The sequence below is a fragment of the Haliaeetus leucocephalus genome, unplaced genomic scaffold (assembly GCF_000737465.1).
Source record: "Haliaeetus leucocephalus isolate CR32 unplaced genomic scaffold, Haliaeetus_leucocephalus-4.0 Scaffold184, whole genome shotgun sequence".
In the NCBI taxonomy this organism is placed as follows: Eukaryota; Metazoa; Chordata; class Aves; order Accipitriformes; family Accipitridae; genus Haliaeetus; species Haliaeetus leucocephalus.
In genome coordinates, this window is record NW_010972620.1 from 10,983,298 (window position 1) to 11,008,522 (window position 25,225).

At 48.8% G+C, this 25,225-nt stretch overlaps 1 protein-coding gene across 2 annotated transcripts; it reads right to left on the reverse strand.

Moving 5' to 3' along the window:
* Window positions 1-252: 252 nt before the first annotated feature.
* On the reverse strand, window positions 253-25,007 carry ARHGAP19 (Rho GTPase activating protein 19). Of its 2 annotated transcripts, none has more exons than XM_010564862.1 (12): window positions 24,947-25,007; window positions 11,683-11,948; window positions 7,161-7,241; window positions 6,608-6,817; window positions 5,782-6,008; window positions 5,192-5,278; window positions 4,172-4,237; window positions 3,251-3,439; window positions 2,416-2,514; window positions 1,723-1,815; window positions 1,164-1,232; window positions 253-640 (listed from the first exon to the last, which is right to left on the reverse strand). In XM_010564862.1, exons 1-12 carry the CDS (start codon window positions 24,988-24,990, stop codon window positions 584-586), a joined length of 1,488 nt encoding a protein of 495 aa, XP_010563164.1. In that variant the 5' UTR covers window positions 24,991-25,007; the 3' UTR covers window positions 253-583. The 2 variants fall into 2 exon arrangements, with proteins under 2 accessions (XP_010563164.1, XP_010563165.1); XM_010564863.1 differs by lacking the exon at window positions 24,947-25,007 and adding an exon at window positions 14,731-14,759.
* Between the last annotated feature and the right edge of the window lie 218 nt (window positions 25,008-25,225).

Consider the following 25,225-nt stretch of genomic DNA (forward strand, 5'->3'; position numbering starts at 1 on the left):
TCTTCTCCCAGGCCCATCCTGTGCTCTGTACCGTTTGTGCACTCCAGCCCTTTGGGGACAGCAGGGCAAAACAGAGCCCACAGAAAGCAGAGGAGGGCATGACTCCAGAAGAGGCCTGGAGGTAAGGTTAGCTGTCAGGATGCGGGTGAAGGCTGGAGTCCATCGTTCTCACTGCTAACAAAGGGGAGGGAGCAAAAACAAGCCAATGTGTTAAAAACTCAGAGCATAAAAGCAAAAAAATACAGCCTGGCAACATTGCCGAGAAAGCTGGGAGTGCACACTGGGCCCTGCAACACACAGGGCTCTCCTTTTAAGCAAGCACTCCAGCTCTTCTCAGACCCAGCAGGTCAGACATGCTGCACAAGTTTTGGTTAGATAGTGGTTTGCCCCACAGTAGAATGAAATATAATTTATATACAGAAAGACACAAGTCCCTGCAGTCTTTGCAAAGGTCCAGTTTCAAGAGCGCTGCCATGTTGGTGAGGGTTGCCGTGAGCCTGCAGCGCTCCCCTTCTCATTACAGCACATTATTCACAGCTTGTGAGGCTGGGCATTCCCCACCCATGCGTTGGTGCGAGGCAATTCAGAGGGATGATGAATCCTTGGAAAGCAGGTGGGCTCGCATGCGTCTACAAGATTCCTGGAGCAGAGAATTAGAGCAATTGAATGCTTGAGACACAGAATGCCATGCAAGAAAAGGCTGACAAGTCGGCAAGGTCCTCCCCTTGCAAGGACTCCCCACTGGAATCTGCCTCCCACTCCTTTTACCAAAGCAGAGCACTAGACAAGAGGCAGTGAGCAGACAGGGACAAACACAGCAGTTGCTCTTGGGCTGTACCAATCTCTTGTCCCACTGCCACCACGACCGGCTGTTAGCACTACATTATGCTGCCAGCTTCCCTCTGTTTCCTGTGACAGCCAGCCTGGCAGCTCACAGGTAGAAGGGCTGTACACACCTGCTCGGGTGAAACCCTTCAAGGCCAGGCTTCCAGCATGCCAACTGCCTGCAGCTCAGCATGGAGCAGGCTGCTACAAGCCAGGGGACTTCAGCTGTCACAGAGCCCGAGACGGAGCCTTGCATGCATGACATCACCCCTGCAGGTCCCAGAGCCCAGCAGGCCAGGTTCCCCCCAGGAAGGAGAATGAGAGTGTGTGCGTCTCACCTCTTTCCGCCCCTCCAAAGATTTCAGCTTCGCTTGGGACATGTGTGCTGGAGATCCACATTTCTGTAACTGGACAAGAGAGGGGAATAGGAGTAGAGACCTAGGGAATGAAGAGGCATCCACAGCCTCCCCTGTGAGCAGCCTGTACCACCAGAGAGAAGCTACCACCCAAATCCACTCTTGGTTTGTCTGGGCCATGGGACAGCCCTACTACCCACAGGCAGTTGCTGTACAACTTGCGGAGGAGGATGAGGGAGAGGGAAGGGGGCACAAGCCAATGCCTCTGGGCAGGAACACAGCCAGAGGGACAAGACTGGAGTGGAGGCCAAGTGCTGCCACCCCTGTCCCAATGCTGCCCTTGCCATCTGCTCTGCTCTCACAGCAGCTTCCTAAGACCTTATCTGACTGTACAGAAGAAACTTGGAGACCTTCTCTTGGGCAGAGAACAGCAAGCAGCCCCACAAGGATCGCTGAAATGAGTGCCAAAGTTGCACTTGCACTCCTCCCACCACATGCTCCCTCCACCAGCAGCTTCAGCGGTGCTGGGAGCAGTTCTTACCAGGTGGATATTCTCTTTGCTGACTCGCTCAGGCTCCGGTGTGGCATCCCTGCTCCTCCTCTCCAGGATAACCGGGGTTCCCAAAACCTTCCGCTGCCGTAAGAAGAGAGGGCTGTTGGCTAGTGCTTATAGTGCAAAGTGAAAAAGAAAGGGAAGGAGCAGGATGCATTGCTGGTAAGCAGTTGGATGCTGGGAAAGAAAAAAATGAAGCCAAGCTGGGACAAAGATTGCAAAGCAGAGCCACCTGAAATACCATGCCACTAGGCTGAGCCTGCCTGATTGTAAAGGGTTTGGGAGCTGACCTGAGGCCTGGCCAGGAGCCCAGCCTGTCAGAAGCAGGTACATGCTGCTGTGGGGCAGCCTACAGTGTGCTAACACCTGTGCTAACAGGCTAGACTAGACAACCAGCTTCCTGTCAGTCCTCATCTCCTCTCCTCTCAGGAAGCAACCAATCCTTCAGAAAGATGCATATATCCTACAGCCATGTGTTTCATAGGTAATTACACTTTATACTAGCAAGGCTTATTGTCACTGTGCTGCCTTTTCTGTCCCCAGTGGATCTGTGCTCCTTGGCAGCCAATACTTTGAACAGTCCCTACCCTTTGAGGGCCTCATTCAAGCCAGGGCAAGGCAAAAGCAAAGAGCAACATCAGAAACTCACAGCAGAGAGCCTGGGTCAGAGGCTGCCTTTACCTTAATGAGGCCACTGAAGGAGCGTGAGCGGGTGCGTCGTGGTGCTGGGGATGTGGGTACATCAGAGCCAGGAGTGAGAGCTGTAGGATGCTTATTAAACTAGGAGGAAACATGAGGGCAGTACGTTAGCACAGTTACTGTTACAGTTACACCAGTCTCTTGCTGCTGTATCCTGCTCTACCTGCTGCCCTCTGCCTAGAACTCAGTTTGTCTCTTCTGCACTCCAAAATGGAGGAGCAGCTCAGAGCTGCAGGGAGAATAAAGCAGAGGAAGGCCACATCTCCCATCCAGGATTTACAAGGAGCTTGGGTGTGAGGCTGCTTTGTGCTGGCTACCAGATTAGCCAAAAGCAGCAGGTGTTGGAGCAGAAAGGGGGTTGGGCAGCAGCTGGAGGCTGGCAGCCAGGACTGGTGCTGACCATATCAACCAGTCTCTGTCTGGAGCAGCAGGTTGGCTGGGAATGCTCATGGGACTGAGAGAAGACCAGGTTGTCCACTCCCTGCAGGCAAGAGGGGACAAGACTTTTCCCTTTCTGAGGGCAGAAACTCAACAATGCTGCAATCAGGACTGGGGAACTGCTGGCTAGCAAGTCTCTGGCTTGGAAAACAGAGAGCTCAAAGCACAGCTTGGTGCAGCAAGCTCCAGTCAGCCACATCCAGGACAAGCAGCATCCTCCCCTGCCTTCTTAGAGCTCTGCCCCTTACACAGCCCAAAGCCCACTCTCCCTAGCCTGCCCAGGACTAGGAGCAGCTCTCAGGAAGGCCCTGCCTTTAGGCCTGTGCCCCAGATTGTTCTGACAAGCACACCCCAAAGATATCTTTCCTCCCCACACTACCTGCCGGATAAGCTTCTTCTTCTTTGCAGAGTCAGGCATATTGTGGACATGGCGGAAGAGCTCCTTCAGTGCCTCCTCTGTGCGCTGCTGGGTCTCCTCCTGATGGCAAGTGTCCAGCCGACTTCGCTTCTGAGACTTGAGGGGCTGCAGCTCCTTGGAGCCAGGAGACGTCAGCAAATCCAGGTCGTCCTGGGAAAGTGGAGACAGCAGTCGCTTGCCATGCTTTAATCCAAATGAGCCACCCATCTACGCCAGGCTGGGAAGAGTCTCGTGAGCTGCCTCAACCCCAGTGAATGCACAGGGCTGTGTTTTCCCTACCCCTCTGCAGCAGCACTGCACCAGCAGGCCCTGTGCCAGGAAGAGGTGACAGCAATACAAAGGTGACCCCATTGCTTCTTCCCTCCCCTCCCGGATGCCAGCTGCAGAAGCCCTTCCAGGCTTGAGAAGGGTCAGTGCAGCTCCTTGCAATGCATCTTCCCTCTTCTGCAGCTATATGAGGCAGGGAAGCATTTGCTGGCAAGACACAGACAAATCTTGTCCCAGTGGCAGCAAGTAGCCTTTATCCCAGCCCCTCTTCCAAGCAGCCTGGCCACAGCAGCAGGCGCATCTGTCTGTCTGGAAGGCACAACCCCATGAAGGAGCAGGTGCTGCATGTACTGGGCATAGGGAGCAGGTTTGCTGCTAAACAGGGGCTGATAGCTTTCCCTGTGCTTTTGATTAACAGATGCTCCAACTCTGCCCAATTTCCCTAATGCAGCCGCCTACACTACTACACCATATGGTTCCCTCACTCCTGCTCTCTGACAGATCCTCTTTCATGACTTGGTTTGTTTTCAGCTTCTTTCACTCACAAGGGTCCCTTCATAGTATCACAGCCTCTGCCCTTTCATGGAGGGCAGGCGCTGCATTTACTGACCTTACCTTTGATGTGTGGGCTCTGGATCCCAGATAGTGCAGCCTGGCACACTCCCGGATATATGCTGGGGCCTGTGACAACGAGCAGAGAAAAGACCAAATGTATGTTTAGTCCTGGGGCAAGAGTGGCCCCAGCAAGAGGTGCTCTTCAACCATACCACACAAGCCACTTCCATCAAGACTAAGCTGTTCAGGGCAGACAAACCAATGGGATTTCATGTCCCCAGTGCAGTCCCTGTCCATGGTTTCCTTTTGATGCAGGCAGCCAGCACAAGAGGAACACAGAGTAAGAGCAGGAACTTTTTCCAAGCAATTCACCCAGCTCTGAGCTGGCCAAACAGGGGCCTGACAAAGAAGGCATAAGGGGAACTTTCTATGGGAGGACTCTTTGCAGAGAACAGATGCCTACAGTGACCAGGAAGGTCCTGAGAAGTCGAGATTGCCTGTTGCAGAAACACTTTCTTGGAGGAACCTGCAGAAAGCCCCATGCTCCTGACTGTCCTACCACAGCACCCTGCTCTGAGCTAGACTGAGGCCCAAGACTGCAGGCTGTCACTGTAGCTGCAGTGGGTTGACTACCACTTGCAGATAAGTTCACAACTAAATGACCTGCCATATTAGGGATTCAGCTCTTGGCAGCACTCATCCAGGACAAGCCCCTTCAGTTTCCTTATCCTGCCAGAACCCGAGGGGAGCCTGGTCACTACCTGCCCCCAGGAACCAGGCTTCCCAGCTGGGCAGCAGGTGCTGGGTGTCCAGCAGAGGGTGGTGTTACACTGCACCGTGCTTCTGACCTGCCTAGGCACAAAGCCACCTCCAGTGCGGTCTTCCTCCTCCTGGGCTGCCTGCCCAGCAAAGACCTCCTCCCTAGTCACTAAAGGAACAGTTTCTTGTAGAAATCCTCGTTCTCCTACCGCAGAAGAGAGCACCCAGAATATGCACTTGACATCTGGGATATGTCTAGACAAGGGGCATTCAGTCTCCTGCTGAAGGGACAGGGAGAGCAAGACCCCAAAGTGCACTTACCTTGAAAAGTTTCTGAGAATGTTTGATCATGAAGGTCACTCCATTGTTTAGCTTCGTGATATTCTCCTGAAGGTCATTTGCTGTCACCTGGCAAGGGGACACAGCCAAAGGTGCAGCAGTTAGAAGGGAAGGAGGAAGGGTCTCTGCGACATAGGCACACATAGTGCCTCAGCAGGAGACCTGCTCTGAGGAGATGAGGAGGCAGAGCTCACAGAGCCAAAGCTGCTCTGAGAGGAGGAGAACTAGACAAGTTTGGGGCCAAATAGTTCACCAGCAGCACAAGAAATGTTGCAGAGATCCACAAGGTTTGTCTGGAGTAGTCCTCCTTAAAAGAAGCAGGACTCTGCTGTGCTTTCAATTTTACTGAAAAAGATGAAGCATCAGTTGCAAGTAAGACCTACAGCAGGTCTGGGCTGAACACTAGGACTGAGCCCTGCCAGGAAGGTCCACCTCACCATCCCAGCCTCCAACCCTCACATCACTGTATCAATACTTAATTTTCCCATCTTGGTTCTTTCCCCTGTAGGCCTGCCAAGCCTCTGCTTTCTACCTTGCAATATCCCACCCGCAGATACTGAGGCATTGCTCACATTTCTGGGCCATAGGATGTGGGGTGCAAACATCAGGGCAAGATTGTGGGCAGACATCTTGTTCTTGTCTTGCTTCTTTGCGGTCTGGTAGAGCAAGTCCAGCAGCAGTTTGAGCAGACTGCGGTTGGGCGCAGGAAGGATCAAAAAGAGCAGCTGGAGGGCTTCAATTTGGCGCTCTTTGTCTGGAGTGCTGGTCTTATTCCCCTTCTCATCAAACAGGGTCAAGTCTGCCAAATCACAAGGCAAAACATGAATGACATGCATTACCTTCCTTAACAGCAGGCCTATTGCAACCACTTACACTTCCCTCTTCGTACGCAGATCTCCAAACTCCTGCACAGTTCTTGGCCCTCCATCTCTCTCCCCCCAGCTCCCAAGCTCCCCACCTGATGTGTTAATCTGTGGTATTCATCTCACAGGACAACACAGTTGCTAAGAGTTGTGATGGGTTGAAGGCAAGATGGAGGAAGTTCACAGAAGGTAGTTCAGTAACAGTTATTAAGTACAATAGAAACCACACCTCACTCAGGAGACCCCCAGACTTAAACCAGATGGAAATCCAGGTTACCAACACGGGCTCCACTCCTATAGGTATCTGTTTATTGCTGGAGAGAGAAGACTGGGCTAGAGAGACTTGGTCTGATTCCTTAGGATTTTCAGCTCCAGTCCTTCCACCATTAGGCTGAGATGGCAGGAAGATTCCTTCTCACCCTACCTTTAAGGATTACACTTTTGCAGCCTAGCGTGTGGCTCTGTAGCATTACCAGCTTTCTAGGAGGCTAGTTCTATTCCCTCTGCTCATCACTGCCTCTTACTGCTCACTCACCTGCAATTTTGAGATGGGCATGGAAGTGCTTGTGTGTCAGCAGCGGCTCTGGTAATTCACCCAGGAACATCTTAAGCAGGGTGGCCACATCATTGGAATGAAACTCCCCAGAGTCCAGGTCAATATCTGTACCACTGTTCAGAGCATCCTTTAGGATCTGTTGCCTGATGCTGTTGCCTGGCACCCGAAACAAGCCTTCTGCTCTTAGATCTGCTTGGCAGAGGGGAGAAAAAAGGCCAACGATTAATCAGAGGCTGATTCCCATTTTCTTACTAAAGCAGTTCCCTCCCCTTTCCAGAGCTTGACAGCAAACCTCAGTGAATTGCATTCAGAGACATGACTTCAAGCTGGCTCCCATCAGTAGAAAAAGTCCATGCACAGAGGGAAAAAGAATAACACATCTGCTAGGCAATTCTGGGGAACAGTTGCCTATTGCAGCCTCAAACTCCCGCTGCTGGAGAGCTCAGAGCTTTTCACTGTCTGCACCAGAGACCTGAGGTGGGCCAGACAGATAGCCTTTGGGACAGGAAGACAGCAAGACAGAGTGACTTACTTTTGTGCAGATACTCGATTAGCTGGGAAACCTGTGCAATGCCTTCTTCTGTCAGCGGTGAGCCAAACACCACCCCTTTATCTGCAGAACAGAAGATAATGTCTTCAGGCAGCTCAGAACCCAACAGCCACAAACATGACTGGTCTCCAAAGAACAGGATCTCAGGATGCAAAGACCAGTGCCCCAAAATGCTAAGGGTGAAGGTCACAAGGACTCCCCCAGATGTGAGATATCACAAGCACTCCCAGATACGTCACTTCATCTCACCATGCTGTACTTACAAGGGCTTCATCATCCTGCTTCTTACCTCAGCTTAATTACAGTTTTTATCAGCTAAAGCAAATATTCTCTAGCTCTTGAAAAGAAAACACCAGAACAGATGTTTCAGTTTTAAAGGGCATATCATCTGCAAGCCTGGACCTTATGGAAACAGCAAATAGGAATGGCAGATGTGACAGCTTGGACTGCCCAGATGTCTGCCACATTGGCACACTCCACATCTGGGAAGGAAAGTCCAGATTAATCCTCGCTGTGGCTTGACATGGAGTGGAGCTGAAAGAAGAGGTGCAGCTATGTGACTATGGGAGAGGGGAACAAGCACCACTGGGGAGAACAGACATGATCTGACTGGCTCACACTGGCCTCCTTTTCAGGGATGGGTAATCCCTGGAATTCCCTGATCACAGTGAATCCCTCTTCCATGTCAGCTGCCCTGGCCTGAGTACAGTAAAGTATGAAGGCTGAACAGGGAAAAACGGGAAAAACGGGAAAAACGGGAAAAGAAAAAGGAAAAAAAAAAGGGAGAGCAGCAAAGCAATGAAATGAGCTGGGCCCTTCTCCATTTGGAGCACTGACAGCTCCTCTCACTCCTGGAGTTTGCTTTCATCTCATGGGGCTGTTACAGATTGGGCATGAGCTGCCAGCTCCAGAACTCCAGTAAATAACACAGGCTACAGCTCCAAAAGAAGATAGAAGCAACTGAGCTGAAAGGAAGGTGATCCTTGCATGGGAGGAAACATTAGATGAGAAGCCCATTTAACTGGAAAGGCACTTGTTGAACCAATGCAGAAAACAGTTCTTGTCCAGAGAGGGACTTCCCAGGTAAGACAGTGGTTATCCAGCAGGACAGTATTTTCTAATAAATGCAGTCTTGCTGGTGAATGGCTTTTTCCATCAGATACACACAGGCAGCATGCTCTGTCCCTCAGAAAGCAGAGGCAACTCCCAGGGGCTTCACTGGCAGCAACCAGAGCCCTGAGCACTGGTTCTTCCCTCCGATACATGTAGGTTTTTGACTGCAGCTAGAAACAAGATGCTGGACAGACTATACCACAACATGCTGACTGGGACTGAGAACTGGAATCAGGTAGAGAGCTGGTTCATCCCACCCTTGCACTTAGGCTTCAAAGAGCCAACAGATTTAAGAAAAGAATATTCCTCCCTTCTCCATGACCAGACTGCCAGGAGCATGGGCCACTTCTGAGGGCAAGCTGGGCATTTGCACCCCACCTCTCTGTGGCTGAAGATTTCCCTCCTCATTGTTACAGCTGATAGCCCAGCAATCCAAGCAGTGCATTGGCTGGTCTGATAAAAGTTATCTCCCCCTCAAGCTTTCTCCCCCCCCCCCCCCCCCCCCCCAGCATGTTTTGATTTTACTAGCTTTTGGTCTGTTGTACTACAGATCTTACTGTTCTGTGGTGTTGATGCTCACAGCATGTGGGAAAGACCTGGTTAACCCTATGCACTTCTCTAACAGCCTTCCTGTACAACTAAATTTATTCCACCTGAAGAATGTTCCACTTTCTTCCAGGGCTTCTGAAATACATGGTAAGCCACCAGGAACTCCAGCCTCCTGTTAAATCAAGAACTTTCTGACCTCCCTCTGATAAAGTGCATGCTTCAGTCTTGCAGGAGAAAGGAGGGCAATGTGACCTCTTGATCCACACATAAGATCTGAAAGGCTTGAGTGCAAAGGGAGAGAACAGTTGGCAAAAGATTCTTGTCCTTGAAGAAAACTAAACTCATTAGACATTCAACAGATAGAATCAATAGTGGCCAGGAAGAGAAGAGGAAAATACATCTTCTTGAGACATGCAGGGCCTGAAAAATTCAATTTACTTTTGAAGTCAGAAGTTGATATCTGAATGAGAATTTGATTCTCAAAGAAACTTAAAAGACATGTCTGGAGAATGGATGCTGAGTTACGAAGGCTCAGATGTTATTGTACAATTGCTTCTCAAACTAAGAAGCAGCATGAGATTGAGTTTCCTGATGCTCAAAGAAGTTGTAAGTATTTGCAGTTTGATCAGCTCTGAGGTCTATGGTCCTTGGCCTCTGGCTTTGAAGAAATAAAACCCGTTTGTTCTAGCTGGTCTATAATGCGAAGAAAAACAAATTACGGCTCCAAGATGAAACACACAGTACATGAAACTGATTTTCTCTGTAGGCACAAACTTCTTTTTCTCAGAGTTTGGCCAAGGAGTTCACAGACAGTGCCTGTCAATGCAGAGAGACACTGCCATTGCAGCCTGGGAGTGCAGCCAGCAGACTTGGAAACATCTGCTAGCTGTAGCTGTAGTGAGACACATGGCCATGGAGACCTCTGAATGGGGGAAGGCGGAGCTCTTGGGGAAGAGAGCTAGCAGGAGATGTCATGTGTGATAAAAGCAGTGCTCCAGCAGGGTACAGATAATTTAAAAAAAACAAGCTAGAGAAGGCTCACAAGCCCCTGCTAGAAGGTTTTGACAAGAACATGGAAGTTTCCATACACACTAAGAAAACACTTTCAACTCGGTTACTTGCTCGCTTCTGTTTGTCAAGTGGCAAGTGTCTGAATTTAAGGTGTCCTGCTACTCTCCTGGAACAGAGGCAGGAGCAATAGCAGTTATAAGCACAGTCTAACTGCAGTTTGGGAGCAGCATAAAGACCTGTTATTATGGAGCAGCAAAGTTAAGTCATGGCAATATTGAAAAATTCTCACCTAAGTATGCTAAAGGACTTGATTTGCAGTACTTTATTTTCCCCTGCAGTGCTGTCCAGCCCAGGGTGAGTGTATCTACCAGGGTTCCCACTGGGTGAGCCAGGAGTGGAGGGCTGAAGCCAGCACAAGATAATTGAGCCTGAACAGTGGGGTTGCAGAGCTTGTCCTTATGAAATACAATGGAGGAATAGGTTTGGTAGAATCAGAAACACTTAGAGAAACTATATAAAGGTTAAAGACAAAAAAAAGCCACATTCAGACATAGTGATAGCTCCCTTCTCAGAGATACTCACAATAGCAGAATTGCTCAAAGGAAGGGGAAGACTAATTAGAAGTGTTCAACCTCAGGCTGCCAACATCTGAAGACAGCTACCCACAGCTTCTCTGCCAGCAGACAGCCAGTCTAGCTAGGAAACCAGAGCTGACGAGGGATGTGAGAGGTGCCCAGATGGAGGCAGTTTCTGTCTAGATGAGTGAGAAGGTTTAACTGAACTTATCAGGAGAACCAGGCTCCCCTTGAGTGTGGGCAGAGGTGGGAGAAGGCACACATACACCTAGAACACCCTTTTAGTTACAACAAAACAGAGTGGTAAATGCCAGCCAGTGAAGAGGAGAGGATCTGAGCACAACTGTGCTCAAAAGCAAATCTCAGACTTCTGAGAAGGGGCCTGGGGCTACTGTTTCATAACCAAGACAGCTGAACTTGAAAGAGAAGATAAGAATAGTCAGTTTACCAGAAGAAAACTCCAGCTGAATGCATGTCTCAGAGAAAGAGAAAAATGTCATCTCCCAGGGTTGAATCTGGGCTTGAGCAGTCAGTCTGTAGAGCTTTGTCACTGACTCACTGGATTGGGATGTGGATCAGAGTGGCACTGGCATTTGGATGGGAGATGCTTACAGATTTCTCGGCTGCACAGACTAGACCTTGTGACAGCAACTGGAGGAGACAGTGGGCCCTGAGTGAAGTCAGTGGCCTGGAAAACCTGGGCATTATTGTTCTCTGTGGAACCTGATGCTCTCAGCCTTTACTGATATTCCATCACTTATGAGGAAAGCTAATGAGCTAAGGAAAACAGAGCACGGACTACCATGGACACAAACAAGCAGAGAGACGAGAACACCTTGGTGTGTATTGGAAAAACATGCAGCTTGTTCAGGCACCCCTCTCCAGCTCAGTGCTATCCACAGAGCCGGACCAGAAACACTCAAGGACCAAAGCTATATCTCCATGGTGTGTGCTGCACTGAGCAGCAGCACAGTGAGCAGCTAACCCACTGAGGCCAACCTGACATAAACCACAGCAATACTCCCCAGAAGAAGGGTACTCTAGAAGTGGCAGGGCATTTCCCGGATGAACCTCCTGGTCTCCATTTTGCTCCTTCTCGAGGTGGCAAGCCCAGGGATTACAAACCTATAGTATTAAGCATTCAACACAAGCTCAAAACAACAGGCCTACACCGAAAATTTTGTAAACTACATGTAACAGATGATGACAGTCAGCATCACCCTAAAGGTGGGCACCAGACATCATGCCATACTCACCCTTGCGCTTCAGAGACATCAGAGATCGAAAAAATCCAGAGGCTGTGCTGTTTGCCCCAGGCAGCTTTGGGTCCTCCTCTCCCATTAGCTGGGCCAGCTCTGCCCCAGGCAAGTCAATGAGCCTGGTAATGTTGCTGACAACAAGCTCAGTGAACACCTCTGGTTTTTCATGGCGCAGCTTTTCCACAAAGAAGTCGGGATTGAAGATGATCGGCTGGCTGCGGAGGGAGGAGTCATTGCAGATGACAAAATTGCAGATGGCATCACTGAAAAAAAGGAAGGAGGAAAAAAAATACAGTAACTCCTCATTGCTTTGTTTTTTTTACAGCCAGCTGGTCTGCCCTGAAGGAGACATCTGCTGACACAGGAGCTACCAGTTTACACCAACAGCACTGTCTGTCTTTGGTGAACATTCAGCACAGCACAGTTACATTTCCCTTTGGAGCAAAAACATTCCTGGCCTATTTGTACAACACAGCCCAAGACTAGCACTCCATAGCGTGATGGTAACATATGCAACACCCAGCTAAAACTTTCACTGTACCTACATCCTACTTGTTCAGGCAGATATTTTACATCAACTTACCACTCAGTCATAAATAAGTTTGGTTCTGCCTCCCTTCCTCCCCAGAAATTCACTCCCAGTGGCCTGAAAGTCTAAATCCCAATCTAAATTTTTTCATGGGCAGCTTATACTCATCAATTCCCACTGCCATTCTGTCCTCCCTACTTTCCTATCAACAAATAGATAGTTCCCATGCCCTAGGACTTTAAGATCACAAACATGCAATAATACTGACCCACAGTTCTGCTAGGGATGTGGTCAAATGCTCCCAGGTGACAAGCTGCCAACTCTTTGGTTACTGCTCTCTGCCAGCTACAATAACTGCCCAGCTATGCACTCTGGAGCAAGTCCAGAGCGAGTGTGAACTCATCAGTATTAGCACAAGCCATGCCAGATCAATCCTTGAGGAAGCCCTAGTAACTTTTCTCCTAGAACATCTCTTTTCATCTTAGCCAGTTCTTGCCTCTTCTTCAGGCTGAACTTTATCTGAATTCCCCATCCTTTACTGATGCCTACTTTCCCCATTTCATAGCTTCTCACATGGCATGGGAAAAGGGGTGCACCTGAGACTCTGGTCTGCTAAGGGTTATCTATAACAGATACTTAGCCCTACCAGATGTTAGGTAAGCTACATTTACCATGTCTAAAATAAAAATAAAGAGTTATCAAAGAGATATCTCAGGTTAATCAGCATTCTTAATGCTCACACTTAAAGCTTATCCCAATTTCCATCTACCTCTAGGTTTTTTATTACCATCTTCCCACCACTGTTTCAAACACTTGCACACTTCTGAAGTCAAGCCCACAGGCTAGAGTTACCTAGCTTGCTTCTCCTGTCCCTCTTCTACTTAAGTGAGGATTAGCGTCATTATTCTCCAGTCACAAGCTACTGCCCCGATGTCATATTTGGCTACAAAGTGCTGGCCTGGCCCTGCAAATTGGTGTGCCAGTTCTTCCAGGGCTCTGGGTGGAGGCTGCCTACCCACCCAGCTTGCACACACTGCGTGCTTTCACTGCAGGACATTCCCCAGTCCTTTAACCATTCTTGGGCTCTTATATATTACTTTCCTTTCCACTTTTTCAACATCCCGCCTCAGCTGCGAGCTCTCACTGAACACCATTTTCCAACAGCAGCTGCCAAGTGCACAGGTAACAGAAATGCTGCATTCCTGCACCAGGGATCACATCAGTCCCTTAGGTATGGTGTGGCACATGGGGAGAAGCACATGCTCTGCCAGTCACCCCTGAGGCCACCAAACACCTTGACCTTCCTCTCCTCTCTGCTGAGGGGTGGAGGCCACGTCACCATGTTCGGACCACGCTGGGCATCTGTGCTCACTGCTCAGCATGCCTGCCAGCGAAAGCATTTGCAGCCCCCTGGACCTTACATCCATTGGTTCAATTAACAGAGCACTTCCGCTACTAGTTCAGAGATCTCAGCAACTTCTTGTTCTGATGTAAATCGACATTAGCTAACGAAGGGGAGGACATCAAAGCACATACTGGCAAGTCACCTGAACTCCAGCCCACCTCCACATAGTATCTGTGAACCCAAGAGTTATCTGAGCTACTGCTGTACATCTTTGACCTGCAAGACCATCTTGGCGTGATTTTCCAGGATGCATGATCAGAATAAAAGAATAAAAGCTGGGACTCAGACTCCACAAGGAGAAAGATACTTGCTGAAAATCAGAGGAAACCAGGCTCTCAGCAACACTTGCATCGTGAGAATCCACACGAAACCCTCTCCCCTTGCCACTGCTCTCCACACATGTCAAAGACTCCTTCAAGAGGATGGAGAGGAGGAAGGTCTGCACGGCAGACTACAAGGCAATCTGCCAGGTCATCTAAACTTTTAGAAAGCTCTTAAAGGCTCCCAGCTGCATGGCTCAGAGTGGCCTAGCAAAGCATGCTGCCAACTCCAAATGGGGGCCATATTTTTCTGAGCACCTCCCAGCCTATTTTTCAGCAGTTTATTATCTGCAGTAAATCAAGACCGAAATGCAGCAACTTGGTATCAGCTGCCAAAAAGCAACTGCCAATCGATCTGATCACATTCGCATTTCATTGCGCAGGGCTACAATGCACAAACAAGTGCCAGCTCTGCCCATAATGTGGAGCAAGCCCTCTGCCTGAAACCCATGACAACTCATTCCGTGGCAATACAGATCCTGAGAAGGGTTAATAGCAAGTGTATAGGCCCAGTGACCCTGCCTACAATGATCCGTGCACTGTTATTCACTCACTAGCAGTTTTGTTTCCCCACAGAGAAGATATGCAAATACTTTGCAGCAGTTACATCAAGCATCACAGATTATCTGCTCCCTCTGACAACTAGATATCTAGATTCAGAGAAAGAAAATTAAACAATTTTGTCAACTAGAACTGACTGACATGACTTCTCTGCACAGCCATTGTTACAAGTCACACAACGTTTAACAACATTTAATGCAAAAATAAATAGAAAAAAGTAAATTTCTTACATGAGTGCTGAGAGCTTTTGGAGAGGCATTAGGAAGCAGAGACAGGGAAAAGAACTTGCTCCTTGTTTCCAGCAACAAAAGAAACCTGCCTGTCCCAGTACAGCCTATGCAAATTCCACGCATGCTACGAGACACAAGGGCGCATTATTGGGTCTGAAAGGCCCCCTTGGCACACACTGGGCATCAGCCTTCACACAGAGACAAAACAGAAAAGAAAAGCTGGACAAATTGATTCATGTCTCTTGCCAAAGGCTGCGTAGCTGGAGTTGAACGGCAAATAATTCCTACATAGAAACCAGGGTTTTGAATTAGGACCAGCGTGGTATTAAGTGCTCTCCACCTGTATCCAAGAGGAATCCACAAAATAGCCCCAAATCTACCCTGTGTTTACCATGAGTAAAGCCATGCAAACACATTCCCAACAGCATCCAAGCACAACTGATGTTACGGCACTGGCAGGACAATAGCCGAGTCCCTTAACTGCACAACCCCATGCCCAGAAACCTTGCTAGAAACACCCTCTGCCCCTGCCTTTCACACTTTTAGATCCTTTCAGAGACAAAGCACATAGACTGGCCCCTCCAGAGCTGGACACAGCACCTGGCTGTTGCTCTTTGCTACCATTACTGTGCCACCATGTGCCGTTCATCCACTTCAGGCTTCCCATTCCACGTTTCTCTGGATTCCCATCCAGTTTCGCTGCCTGCCACAGCTGGGACCAGCCTTGTATACTCTTATTGTGGTATGGCACTTCAATGAGCTACTTAATTTTGAAAGGTCACTTTATTAACAGCTCTTCCTCGCACAGAAAATTTGCCTTTGTATCTTTATTGCTAATCAAAATGGAAATGTGAAGCAAACCCCTATTTCTGAGCAAAGATAAAGCCCCCACTGGCTTTACACACAATAACCCTGCCAATCCTCACTGCTGCACACACTATAACCTTCAGAAAAAGCCATGTGCCCCATCTGCTGTTTTCACGTTAAAAAAGGAAGATGGATGTACTCTACCTACACTCACAGTTTATATAACAGCAGCAAAGGGGAGACAAACATGTATTCAGAGAGCTTATTGCTTTTTTTTTTTGCTTTGCTTGCAATTACAGAGTTATATTTTCTATATGCTGTGATCTCAGATTGCTTTACAACACGTCAAAAGACAATAAAATAAAGGAATAAATAGCTTCCTCCCCAATCCCATGAATAAAATCAAAACCCAATGAATAATAAAACCTTGTACTAATAGGGTTGTGATTAAGACAGCAGATTAAAAAAAATGGGTCCTATATTGTGCTGAGATTCTTGCCATTCTAGTATCTTTTAGAAGCGAAGCCTGTGATCCCAGCCAAGTCACAAAGAAAGCTGTCTGTCACACACAACGTTCTTGCTTCGGGCATGACAGCCCCATCATTTCATGGGGAGTGGATGGTGCAGGAGGTCAAAATCATGATGTATCAATTAATCCCTAAGGTAACTAGATCCAGGCCAGGGAAATGCCTTGGAAACTAGGACAACAATGAGACTTTAACTGGCAAAACCTGGTGATTAAACCTGTGGTGCAAGAGCTGCGCAAGCAGGCGGATTAGGTCATGTGGCAGCAAGCTTGCATTCAGATAGGTGACACCTAACTGTTTTAAGTGGCTTTTACAGATTTTATATTGTTCTAACTCCACCCACTTGAAGGCAGAAACAGGTTCAAGCAACACGAAATAGAGCGTAAGGAGAGCACAAGTAAGCAAGAAAGAAAATGGAAAGGTACCTTTGGGGCAAGGCATTAGCTGTGTTTGTCTAGCTGTGAAAGTGGAAACACTGGAACCTGCAGATTTCAGAGGAACCTGATGTACCTAATTCAGTGGGCAAAACCCATCTCCAGTGCCATTTTACACACTTGGTGTGTTGTCACTGGGGAGCTAACACTTCAGACACACCACAGTAGGCGAGTTTAACCATACAGGAGTAAAAGGATTAAAAATCCTTTTGAAAATAAGGCAGGTAATAGAAGAAAATCTCCCTCTATAATAACAAAATCTTTATAGACTATGAGAAAGAGCCAGGCTGCTACCAAATACTGAGAGCAGGGTGATAAGCAGGCAGTGCTAAAGAACACAAAACGTGAGCAATTCTTTGCCTGGCTAAGCACAAAGGGAGACGGGACAGATGCGCACAGGCTTGTATTTCCCCAGAGAGAGAGAAGTAGCATCGTTTCCTATGTTGTGCCAGAGTAAGGAATCAATTAACGAGGATGTCTGAAGACAGTATTTCCAGAGCCAGATAGGAGCCATCCCAGATTTTGCAAAGAGATGAAAGAACAATACTGGAATTATGTGGAATCATTTTAAGTACAAAAGGACCAGAAGACAAATTATTTCCTAGATTAAAAAAAAATAATAAAAAAAAATTAGAAGTAGTCTAACGGGAATGGACTGCGGAGACCTTAGAAGTGACTTCACAGTTAAGGTTGCTTTGAGGACTGTACTTCAGACTGACATTCTTGTAAGATAGCGTAACAAAGATCACATTCAGGCCTCAGATTTGACACAGTAACTCTTCATAGGATGACTGATTTGCCTCTGAAAAACGTCAAGAAAAACATGCAGCAATTTTTGCCTAGGGTTATACTCATAAGGTCTTTAGGGGCAGAATCCTTTTGTGATGAGTACACAGTGCATAGCACAGTGGATGCCGATCCTTGCCTACTGTCTCCAGACTTAATACAAGTAAGCCATACTAGCTAACACTGCCTTTTTAATTTGTGCTTTGCTTTTTTCACATTTAAACAGCTAACACAGAGTGATTCAGCCTTTTGGCCATGGGAACCAGATAATAATATACAATTTAAACAGCAAGGAGCTGGGGAAGAAAGCTGCTATTATGTGATGGCAGCCTGTGCTGGACAACCTGGAACTAACATAACACCTGGCCATCTTTTGGCCATCGGGTAAATTGGATATCCAAGTCACTGCTATAATCTATGAATTCAAATTCTGTCTCAGTACAGGACTCAAAGCGGACCTTGGCAACATAAGGTGCACATCTGTGAAGTGAACCTGGAGAGGGACCTATCTGGGAAGGTAAAAGAGTTGGAGGGGGGCAGGAGGGGAAGCGTGCTTTGGAAGAAACTGAAAATGCAACGTATTGCCAGTGTCAAAGAAAACTGCAGTAGCAAGGCAGCTTGATATATGTGAAACATCAAGAAATTTACATTTCAGCATGAAATTTCTCAAGTTTGACCTCAGTGAATTCTTTCATGATATCTTTAGTAATAGCCACTGGAATATTTTAAAGTCAACAAAGCAGTACTTCAATCAGCCATCACCACAACATCAGAGCATCCAGATGCCTTCTAGTGCTAGAAGAAGGAAAAGAACTAAGAGGCACCTTAGAGAGGAACCGCATGTTCACCGCAGTGCTCCTCACCAAGTCTCCTTCCCAGCACCACCACCACAGCTCTGGATGATCCCACGCTGTGCAACAGCTCAGCCTCCTACCCAAGACTCTGTAAAAAATGCAGAAACACAGATACCGCCAGAAACCCAGTGGTTTTATATTAAAGATCTGCAAGCTCATATGTCTGCCTTAACATCAGAATAACACAGTCTAACAGCATTAAATAGCAATACTGCTCCAATTTTCATGACTTTCAATGCAGTCTAAAGTTTATGTCTTTATTTTAATATAAACCCCTACTGGGAGCAGCAATAGAAAAGGAGCCTTAGATCCAATCCTGATTTCACTGAAACCAGCACCAAAACTGAATCTTTTTAGATGGCAGCAGCTGCCTCTTCTCGTTACTGATCTATTCACTTTTATCACTGTGGCATTGGGAACCTTGGTCACAGCTGGGGACTCCACTGTGCTCCATGCTGTACAAACACAGAACAAAGGCAATACCCTGTCTTTAGAGGGCTGATAGCTAAATCTGAAATGAATGCAGGAGGGACAGAAAAGAGGAGGAATCCCAAGAGAAGAGGCAGCACTATCAGTCAGCATGACTGATATAACTGAACTCTGCCAGCTTTTCTGTAGACACTATTAAAAAGGAGGGCGAGGAAGGACAGGAAAAATAATCAGGTCACACTGCAGATATTTAGAAGAAATCCAGCTTCTGCATGAGGGGCAACATGGGACTGAGCACAAAGGAGCTGGTTTGAAAGCTATCAGGCAGGGACGGCTGGGATGTGGGGCTGAGGAGGGAAGAGCTGAGCTCCAGGCGCTGGCTGGGAGCTGCTGACGAGGCAGAGACAACAGGCCAGCAGCAGTGCTGGGTAGCCGGAGGAGCCTGACAGCACTGCAGGGTACTGTGTGGCCACATCTGGACCCCGACAGCAGGGTGGGAGGGTCGCAGCCTGAGGAAGCCCTGCAGCCACTTCCCACCACCCAGAACATGCCGGGCAGGCGTGCTGCCTCCTTCGGGAGAAGGTCACCAGGGTCGGGGGCTAGTCCCTATAGAAACTGTATTGATGTATTTTCCCTGCCCCAGTCATATAGTTATGACAAAACAATGCATCTTTTTTGCTTTATTTTACTAATTTAAGCCATTTTCTTTGTGAACAACATGCTATAGATCTGAGGTACCCTCTGGGGCCAGGTGTTATCTGCCCAGAATGCTGTGTCCCTTGTCTAGGACAGGGATTTTGGGCCTTTTCTCCCCATGCACTGCAGAATTCCCCACCATGACCTTTGACTATGAGTCTAACGAACTGCAGGGACACCTCCTCTTCCCATAGACCCTAACAGTTTTCTTGTGTAACCTAAAATTCCTTACTGAACATCTGTCCATGGAGTCTCGCCAACTGACTGCTGTTCAACGTCATCCAGATCCCAGGTAGGAAGTGTCTTCCCACTTTTGCCTGTTTGGTCCGTAGCTGGGTGGACTGCAAGGTCCGCAGGTGCCTGCTATATCCCCAAAGCGTGCCAATGGGTACTTTCCCACTGCGAACAATGATAGCATTCCCTTACTCTCCTCGTTTTAAAATGTCTTTAACTTCTTTACTTCCCCATTTTGAGTGTACTGGAAGTTAATAAGAGGCATGGCCCAGTCCTACCTTTACCTCCTTGGCCTCTAGCACTCAGAAATTGGTGCACGCACCTCTGATTGTTGCCCTTACACTGGAAGATAAGAGCCCTAGGGCATCCTTCAGAGGCAGGGAAAAATGAAGTTCAGAGACTAGCAAAGATACACCATGTAGATGCTTCTCAGTCCAGTAGCTCCAAGCCAGTGTCCAGGTCAGAGCAGAATTACCATCTATAAAGAGGAGCCCCACAGCAATCAGGTTTACTTCTAACATTTAAAAAAAAAAAAAAAGGCAAAAAAAAGCAAGCAATCACACAAAAACAGCACAGCAAAATTAACAAGCTATTGTAGCAACTAGTCTGGGAACTCAGAGCAACCCAGGAAGGAAGGAAGGATGTTTTCCTCCAGCCCTCCCACGGGATGATAATCACCCAAAATTGGTAGCACCAACTGGTGCCCAGAACACATTCAGGAATGCCATCCATCAACTGTCAGCGCTGGAGCAAAGTGTTGCAATTTGAGTATAGTGTGCTGTGGCACTCACAGGTTCACTTGACTGCTGTTGTTTTTTGTGGACCAAGGGGATACCAAGACCTGGGTCAGGACCCACAGCCAGCTCCCAACAGTACTGTTGGGTGAGATTTTGTGGTCACAGCCTGGCAAATACAGAGAACAAAGGTACTCTGGAAGTAACAGCTCTTGTTTTTGTTCGTTACACTTTTGTAATTCTACAGCACTCCTTCGCTCTGGAGGTGCAATGGGCAAGCTGCACACTTACATCTGTATTTTGTATCATGGTGGAGTTTGCAAAGCATGAGAGCACATAAAATCCCTTCTCATCAGCAATCCTCTGCAGACATCACTGAGTATGTCAGAGGCCACATCCCATGTTCCAGATGTGTAAACTCGCACAAGCTGGAATTGAAATGAGGCACACCTGGATGCACGCCAGCATTTAAATAAGCTGGTGACATCTGGTCAGGGCTGCTGAGGCACACAGATAAACAGGCTGGGCCAGACACAGAGCAGCACAGCATGCAGTACCAGAGAGATAGAGATGCACAAAGCAGCCCAATTAACTCACCAAACTGAGCAGAATGGGGGCCTAGTGCTTTTGAAGGGGATTTGGGCAGGCTAGGGTATCAAAAACTGGAATATTGTACACAGATGCCAGAATTCATATGACGGTAACCTATACTGTCACTTTATGCAACTCTCCCATACTGATCAGAAACTGCTTCTCTTCCCATCCCGCCTGACAGGTCATCTCTGGATTCACCTGGTTTCTCTGCAGAGCCCAGGGAGCTGCTCCAGGGGCTGCTCAGGAGGATGCGGAGTGGCATGTGCGTGAGAGGAGAGCTCCAGCCACCCCTGAGAACTTGTGAAGGATGTTCCCTAAAACACTTGCTGCTCTCCAAGGCACAGCCAGCCGTATCATGCTTGTCTCCTGCTATATGACAGCTCACAAGCGGGGCTGTAGGAATGCCAATATGGAACTCCCAAACCATAAAACTACTTTTCAACCTTGAGTCTGAGCTCCAGAAAAACAAAAAGGGAAACTAATGCTGGGTCCCCCGAGAACCTCCTGCCTCTAAAAATCAGAGCTGCCACATTACCACTTGAGAAGAAAGGATCTTTTGGCTGGACTCCAAATTATTAGAGCTTTATAGTCCAAAAGCAAACACATTAGAAGTTCTCATAAGGCAGCTGGCAGGCAATTATTTAAGCAGCTTATCGCATTCCCTACTATCTACAGTTTCTGAAAAAAATTATGAGGAAACTCTAGATAGCTTAATTGCAATTACTTAGCATAGAGGTGAGAAAGGCCAAGAGCCAGGGAGTGAGGCTGTTGCACCTTGGAGAAAAGGGCCCAATGCTCTTGTCAGACACAGGGTAAGTGTAAAGCATTATCAGGATGAGAGGCCAGGAACACACCAGACCCGTAAAGCTCTGAAACAAAGGGTCGGCCAAATTTATCACACCACCAGGCCGCAGTTCCTCCCATTTCTCAACCCATGCTGGCTCCAAGACCCCTATGACTTGGGAACACAGGAACCTACAGTGTCAGTCCCCAGTATCACAGCACAGTTTTGGTGAAAGCCTGCACAAAAGCAGCACAGCAGGTCTGTGCCTGAACCTTGCAGAACACAGACCAAGGAAAGGGTCTCGGCTCCCTATTCCTGCCTCCAGCTAAAGAATAAGTGAAAATGAGATCCTGCCAAAAGAGCTAACTCCGAAACAAGTGGAAAATTCAAGGCCTCAGCTGCAATCAGGAGCCTAACCCAGCATACAGAGGGACAGTATTTCCAAGAGTAACTTGACTTCAGTGCAACCATTAGATATTAGCCAACATTTCCATGCTGCCCTGTCTCCTTCCCATCTGTTCCTGCCACTTATTAAACCAACACACACTGAAGACTGTTGACCTTTAAGACAAGGAATTTGATTTCCCAGCACAGTGTCCAGCACTCAGTGCTTCAGTTTCAGACTGAATTGAGCACCCAGGCACCTTTAAAGGAGTGTTAACGAAGCCCGGTGACATTTTCATATGCATGCAAATGTGCACACAGCAACAAGGCAATGACTAGGCTGGCAAGGAGATCCAGATGCTGCTTTGGGCTATGTGGGCAAGCAATGCTCCCCCTTCACGCAAACAGACAATAAACTGAAGCTTAGCAGAACAAGGATCCTGTTGTCCAAGCCCATCCCAGGCCCTGGATAAGAACAGGACAGGGTGTTATGTGCAAACATACAAAAATGCTGCAAATGCAACACAGTCTTGATTTCAGGTCCGGATGTGCACCTGACAGGGCTTGAACTGAGTACAGGGTTAAACGCAAGTCTAAGTCTCAAAGATTTTAGTGAGAGCTGTGGAAAAGTGCACATTTGAATAAGATTGTCCCCTGCTCCAGGCTATCTTTGGAGAAAAGTAGCCATGTGTTCAGACTTGGCTTTAACTCTGGAATCAACCATTTTTTCTGCATGACCCTCAGCAAGTCACTGACTTTTTGCCATTAAGTCATGTTTACAGTGAACGTTTTCCTATTTGCAGTAAAACATAGATGGCAATTGTGTCTCCTTTCATTGCCTGTTTACGATGTGAGCTCTTAATGTCCAGTTGTGCAGTGACACTCTATCAAGCCAGTTTAGCAATATGCCTTAAGCCTTTTCCCAGCACATCCTGCCTTCCAGGCCCATGGCTTTTTCCCTTCCGCTCATCCCACCCTTGCCATATCAAACGGCCAACAAGAACACTAAGTGCCTGGCAAAGTGCTTAGGTGCTGCTTGAATTGAACATTAAATGCATTCATTAATCAGACAGATATTTCTCTTTTGAAATTGAGCACTCGGGCACACTGCAATCATCATTCTCAGTTACAAAGAGCCAGGCAGAGGTTAGAGAGACCACAAACAGAAGAGAGATGCACACAAATCATCTTTTGTCATGTTCAGTAACATTTGGTAAGGAGGTTAAGACAACCAGCTTTCGTTTCCAATCTTTAAGTCAGCATGCTATAAGACCACACGCACAGCATGCAAGCTTTACTAGCTAACTTGCACTTCTCTCCAGATGAGAGGAAATAGCGGCAAAAGCACGGTCGTGGAGCATACTTTAAAAAACCAACCAACCAAAAAAAAAAAAAAAGGAAGCTTTGTGGTCTTTGGGGTAATAGACCTGCAAAGCAAGAGATCGATTTGCTAGCGCTACCTGTGGGTGACAGGAAGCGTTGGAGTAAAACTTGTACTTCAGGCTTTGCTTTAACAAAATCCCTTGCAGGGGGAGGGGTAAAGATCTGGGGAATTACATCCTAAGGACAACTGTCAGCATGTAACAAATAAATTCAGTCATTTGGACTGATCCAGGCCACGTTTAAAAGGCTTTATCCAAAAGAGTGTTGTAAGTATCAGCTGCACAGAGCATACTCATCCCTTGACCAGGTCTAGCATTTTAGTCACTCCCTGCTCAAACATGCCACGCTGACCATCATCTCTTCATCCCTCCTTGCAGAGCAATGCTCTGCCCCAACCCAGCAGTACCCCCATATTAGCACAGCAAGTGCCATCAGGATAGGTCCCACTCAGCACAGAATGGGACAGCACCACTGTGAATCAGGCTGGATACGCAGCATCAGCTCTCAACTGTATTTATTCTGCAAGTCCACAAGAATTACCACTCAAAGGGTACTCAGTTTGCAGCTCCATGCTGCACATGCCGGGGGTGGGGTGGGAGGGGGGAGGAAGGGGAGGGGGAGATATTAAAGCCTTTTAGCAGTCATCCGACAACACTATTCCAATGCGGTGCTCATACAGTCTCCACTATTTTATTGGCAGCAATCACAGAATGGTTATGCATATAAAAGTACATGCTAAAGGTGAATTACGTGAAGCTGACATTGTACGTGTCTTTAGAAAGCAAGAACAACGCATGTAGAGTGGACAAAGCAAGGGAGAAAGAGGGCTGGATGCGAAGCAAGTCTATAGAGTGCCATCACCCTACCAAACCCTGCAACTGCCAAGTGCTCGGTATGAGGTCTCGCTTTGCGGCTGCAGAAATGAGCCAGCCTAGTCACAGCACGCCTCGTATCTCTGCAGGCAGCGAGCGGTTGCGCCAGAGCAGGGGCAGAACCGAGAGGCAGGCACTTATCTTTGCTAACTTAAGCGCAGAGACACACTCCCCTATGGCGCAGTCCCCCCGCCCGAGGGCAGGCGGTTTGGAGCGGGATCTCTCCCCTGGCAGGAGGAGCGGGCGGTATTTCCCCTGCAATGCAGCACAGGGACGCTGCAGGGAGCGCTCCCTAGCCGCCGAACCCACGGGGACGAGGGAACGGCAGCACCGAGGTGCCCCCAGCTTCCCACCCCGATCCACCCCCCGGTCCGTCCCGCGGGGCGAGCGAGGGTGCTCGGCGGGCAGCGACACCTCCGCCAGGGGGTCGGGGGACCCCGGCCGGGGGAGCGGCTGCCCCGCCGCAGCAGGGACGGCGAGAGCCCGGCTGTCGGGGGAAGCGCCGCAATGGGCGGGCCGAGGCCGAGGTGCTGCCGGCCGGTGCCCGCCCGCCCGCAGCGGACGGGTGCGGAGTGCCCGCAACGGGCCGAGCAGCGACCCGTAACGGGGCGAGGGGCCGGGGAGAGCGCCCCGCCGCCGCCCACGGGGAGGGGGTGAGGTGATACCGGTCCCTGGGGACAGAGGGGGCCCGCTCTTACCTGCCGCCGCGCCGCCCGCCGGGCGCCGGTGCTCCCGCCGCCATCTCATACCTGCCGCTCCGCCTCCCCATTGGTCCGCCGCACCACCCCTCGGCCCCGCCCCGCCCGGGAGGCGCATCGCCGTTGGCTGTAGTCGGCACCACCCCCGCCGCCATTGGCCGGTTCGAACGGGCAACTGCCGATCCGCGCGCACGACGGGGGGGAGGGAGGGGGAAACGGCGGGCCGTTCCGCGCGCGGCATGCTGGGAGTTGTAGGCCGGCGGCGGGCTCGGCGGGGCC

What these genes read in the sequence shown, in the direction of transcription:
- ARHGAP19 (XM_010564862.1), bottom strand. Translation starts at nt 24,990, where the DNA reads ATGGCGGCGGGAGCACCGGCGCCCGGCGGGCGGCGCGGCGGCAG. An exon ending in GATGTCTCTGAAGCGCAAGG is followed by an intron (nt 7,242 to 11,682) that starts GTGAGTATGGCA and finishes TCTGTTCTGCAG; the next exon opens with ATAAAGGGGTGGTGTTTGGC. An exon ending in AATCGAGTATCTGCACAAAA is followed by an intron (nt 6,818 to 7,160) that starts GTAAGTCACTCT and finishes TCTGCCAAGCAG; the next exon opens with ATCTAAGAGCAGAAGGCTTG.